General features: G+C 55.3%; 1 protein-coding gene across 1 annotated transcript in view; it reads right to left on the reverse strand.

The window, feature by feature from the left end:
• LOC113205482 (uncharacterized) overlaps positions 1-4,094 on the reverse strand; it is a 106,056-nt gene that overhangs the window by 20,161 nt on the left and 81,801 nt on the right. Inside the window, exon 3 of the mRNA XM_052272368.1 lies at positions 1,915-2,067. Coding sequence (XP_052128328.1) covers positions 1,915-2,067 — 153 coding nt within the window. The remainder of the gene's footprint in view (positions 1-1,914; positions 2,068-4,094) is intronic.

A 4,094-nucleotide genomic window follows, 5' to 3' on the forward strand; every position in this document is an offset into this window, starting at 1 on the left:
GAGGCGGGCCGCGGGGGCGGGCAGGGGTGCGGCCAGCTAGGCGACGCGCTGTCCGCTTCGCCCCCCGCGCCGCTACCGCCGCCCCCATCGCCGCCGCCACAATCGTCATTTGAGCGCCTTCGCGAGGCACAGATAAGGCCAGCCCGGAATATGGAACGCCTCCAGGAAAAGGCCAAGCAGAGTAAGCAGCTGGAGGTGGCGGGAAGACAACCCTATTCCGAACTCCACGCGGAAAACTTATCTGCGGACCGATTGCGTTGGGAAGGATAAAGCATTAAGGGGGACACGAAGGGGGCCGACAGAGGTAGGTGGTCGGGCTGGACAGCGACTGCGGACGGCGACTGGACAGCGGCTGGCTTCAATTGCCTTGCGACGCAGACGTCCGATATCGACGCTGGACCAATTTGGAGCCAGCCAAGGGAACAGATCGGATAGCAGGGCTTGCGGGGAGCTCCGCCTAGGGCTGAGGGTTGTTGTGGTTGAAGGGGGAAGTCTAGAGGAGTGCAGGGGTACTACATCAGCAGGGGTAGGAGAGGAGGAGGGGGGGAGAGAGAAAAGGGGCTTTGCAGTGCAGTAGTGTAAACAAAAGACCGACGTGGTACGTGGTGTGGATGGCGGGTGGCGGGCAGCTCTGGGGGGGCCCCATCCCATCCCCACCCAGCCCCGGCCGCACACCCCTGCCCGGGCTGCAGCCGCGCCCAAGAGTTGCTACAAGGGCGTGGCGTGGCGGGGCGGGGCGTGGCGGGGTGTGGCCCGCGGAGGGGTGGTGGTGGTGTGCCAGTGTGCCAAACGCCGCCCGCCGCGCCCCGGCTGGAGAGGCGGCCGGGGCCGCCAGGGCTACATGGAGGGCACTCAGTGCTGCACAGCCGGGGGCCGCCCGGAGGCCCTCGAGGCCCCTGTTAGCGTGTGTCGCCTCGCACACGATAATCAGCGCGGCGTTGCAGTTCCAGTGCACTCCGACAGACCCTGTCGGAGGTCTGTGGCCGCTGGTATGCGACGGGGTTGCGTTGCGGGGACCGGTTAACCCCCCCCCCCTCCTCTATTCGCACCCCCTCACCACCCCCTTCACCACTACGACCGCACACCCCCCAAAATCCTCCTCGCTAAGCCCATCACAAGTGAAAGTGATGCTCCCCCCTCTCTCTTTTCCCTTTCCAAAGACAGACGACAGGTGCTCCAACACCCACCGTACCCCACGCGCCCACGCCTGCCCAACAACCCAACCCATTACAGTGTTGCCAACTCAAACAGCGCTCTTAATTCGTGTGTATCGTCAACGCAGAGTATGGCCCAAGTATGTCGAAAAAGTTAAATGTAATTTAATAATTAAAGGACGGTAACTTCCTAGTTTTAAATTTTCTTCTGAGTTGGGGTAGATTATTGACAAAACTGGCCGGGGGTCGGTATGGGCCCTGGACGGCCCTGCAGCAAGGGCGGAGCCGTTGTGTCCGCGAGACATGAGCGGACGCCGGACGCACTGCCCGTTAAGTCCGCTGCACCGTACCGGGTGTGGTTTAACGGTACGGACACAGCGCGTCCGGGAGCGAGGGGACGCTCCCATGGGCATATCCGGCGGATCGGACGGGTGGGTGCGGGGGCGTGGGGGAATGAATTGATTGATCGACCCTTTAGCAACTATGGGAGATAAGTTCCGAAAGTTCCGAAAACGCTCAATCACTACACTATACCCATAGTGCACACTGCGAAGTGTGGTTATACATTGATAATTGCTCTCAAATTTTCAAGAACAATATTAATTTCAACTATGTTTCTCGTTTTAAAAGAGAATTTTTTAAATAGACTTGGTGCACAAATTCGGTGTCTGGTGGTGGTATTGTTTACCCCGGTGATTCGAAGTTCAAACTTTGTGTCGAACTTTGTTTTCCGGGAGTGTGAAAGGAACGGATAGGTCACCTGTTTTGCCGCACGTATCCGTGCGAGTTGGAGTCGGCCGCCATCCCGTCGGGCGCATCCAGGTCCTCGGGCGTCAAGGCGTCACCCCCTTCCACCACCTGCGGCTTGGAGCACTCGAAGAACGACACGCGCACGCGGTCAGCCCCAGCAGCACTGCAAAAATAAAAAAATAAAAATAAATAAGGCGGTTTGCAAATTTAAAACAGCAAAGAAACAACTTTACGCTGGCAAACTTTTAAATTTACAACAGTACAAGCTGCTGACACTACGTATCATCTGCTAGAGGAAAATCAAAGCCTGCGAAAATGAAATTATTTAAAATTAAGATCCAGCGTTTTGTGGCTAATTACTTCTCTAAGATTGCAAATACATGAAATTATTATAGTTGCAAGCATGCTTTGTTGCATTTGTTTCTGCACTTGGGCAGGGTACCCCGCGGCGTTGGCAGCAGCAACCCCTCCCTCTACTAATAACAAGCCACGGGTTAATGTGTTGTGTCTCCCACCCCGCCGGTTTTCAACCCTTTCCCGAGAAAGACAGGGAATGCTCTTGGAAGCGAGCCCATCCACGTGCTAAGCCCGCTCCAACGCGAGTCCACTGCCATCGAAAACCAGAAACTTCCTAATTGCCTTTCTTTCCTTTACCCACAATGACTCGATAAAAGCAGAGCAGTCACCCTTTCGCGCGGCCTATGGGTGGGTATGTGGAATGCAGTTAAGTCCCCCATTCAGTAAACACCACACACATGGCAGGAGCACACATCAACAGTGCGCCCCTCGCGAGGGGCGCAAAGCGCCTCGAAATTAATGTACTTCTGGTATCGTCCACCCGCAGCCTTGGTAAATAAATTAGGGCGCGTATATGGTCCCCCGAGGGGGTCCATACAGGCAGCCTCGGGGGCCCCCTATGGGCTTCCCTTAATGGCTGACGGAATTCCAGAAATAGCAGCCGCCGCGAGCGGCATGTTGACACAGGCGGGGCGCGATGGGACGACGGGCGACTCGCTGGCCCCCGGCACTGCGACGGTGCCTGCGAGGCTATGGGGGGGAAACGCCCATGGGGAAATTCGCACCACGCGGTGTTAGAGTGCGGCACGGTTTGCAAAACTCGTTCACTTATGCCGGCTATATGGTTGGGCGAACAAAATAAATTCATTCAATAAATTTGAGGAAAATGTAACAAATGTGTGTGCGAAAGACGGTTATGGTCAAGAATATAATGACGATACTAAGGTCGTGAACTTTTGAACTTAAAGATGGGCCAAGGTGAGCAAGTCCGGCTGGCCGCAGCAAGTCATAAAACGTGGACACTGAAAAAATACGGCTGGGCAAGTAAACCAATACGCCATCTGAATAACATCAAGTAACGTAAATCGCATGAATATCCATGAAGCGTATAACAATAAAATCCCACACGCACACCTCAACCGAAAATTCCATAAACTAAAATGTCAGCCACGGTTATTGCCATGCGAGTGATACGGCCGGCCCTGCTGGTGCAGATGTTGGCCAGACCACCAGACGGCGCCGGACCTGCTGCGAGTACAGCGAGTGCTGCTGCTCGGCGGCCTGGCCCAGTAGTCCTATAACACTACCGGCTGGCCGGGCGCCAGCGGGTGACGTCACGGGCCCGCCGTCCTTGAGCGTGTGTGACACGGGCGTCACCGTAACGGGGGTAACGTCACATTGTCATCGTGCTCCCTTCGGGAGCGGGAACGATATCCCGCATTATTTATTTCGGGAGGCGACACACACACGGGCACTTGCAATCTCCACGTCCACGTCCGGTCCGCGAGCGGCGCCTGTCACTGGGGCACAGCAGCAGCGCGCCGCGAGGACCGCCTCGACTATGGCGTTATATTTTTAGAAGCCGCGCCTCGCCGGCCGTCTTCCTCCGCCACGACGGCACTGCCATTTGTCTAAAAACAGAGGCTTTATTAATAAAAAAGACTTCCTCTAGAAAAAGTTTTTCTTCAAAATCCACCAGAGCCGCGTGGGCTATGCAGTCTAGAGCTGCATTAGGTACTCCAAACCCTTCACGCTTACTTGATTGCGACGCACACACAAGGCAGTTCAGTTTAAAAGTGAGAAGAAGAAGAAGAAGAAGAAGAAGAAGAAGAAGAAGAAGAAGAAGAAGAAGAAGAAGAAGAAGAAGAAGAAGAAGAAGAAGAAGAAGAAGAA

Source organism: Frankliniella occidentalis, unplaced genomic scaffold (genome assembly GCF_000697945.3).
Source record: "Frankliniella occidentalis isolate FOCC.00 unplaced genomic scaffold, Focc_3.1 Scaffold202, whole genome shotgun sequence".
Lineage (NCBI taxonomy): Eukaryota > Metazoa > Arthropoda > Insecta > Thysanoptera > Thripidae > Frankliniella > Frankliniella occidentalis.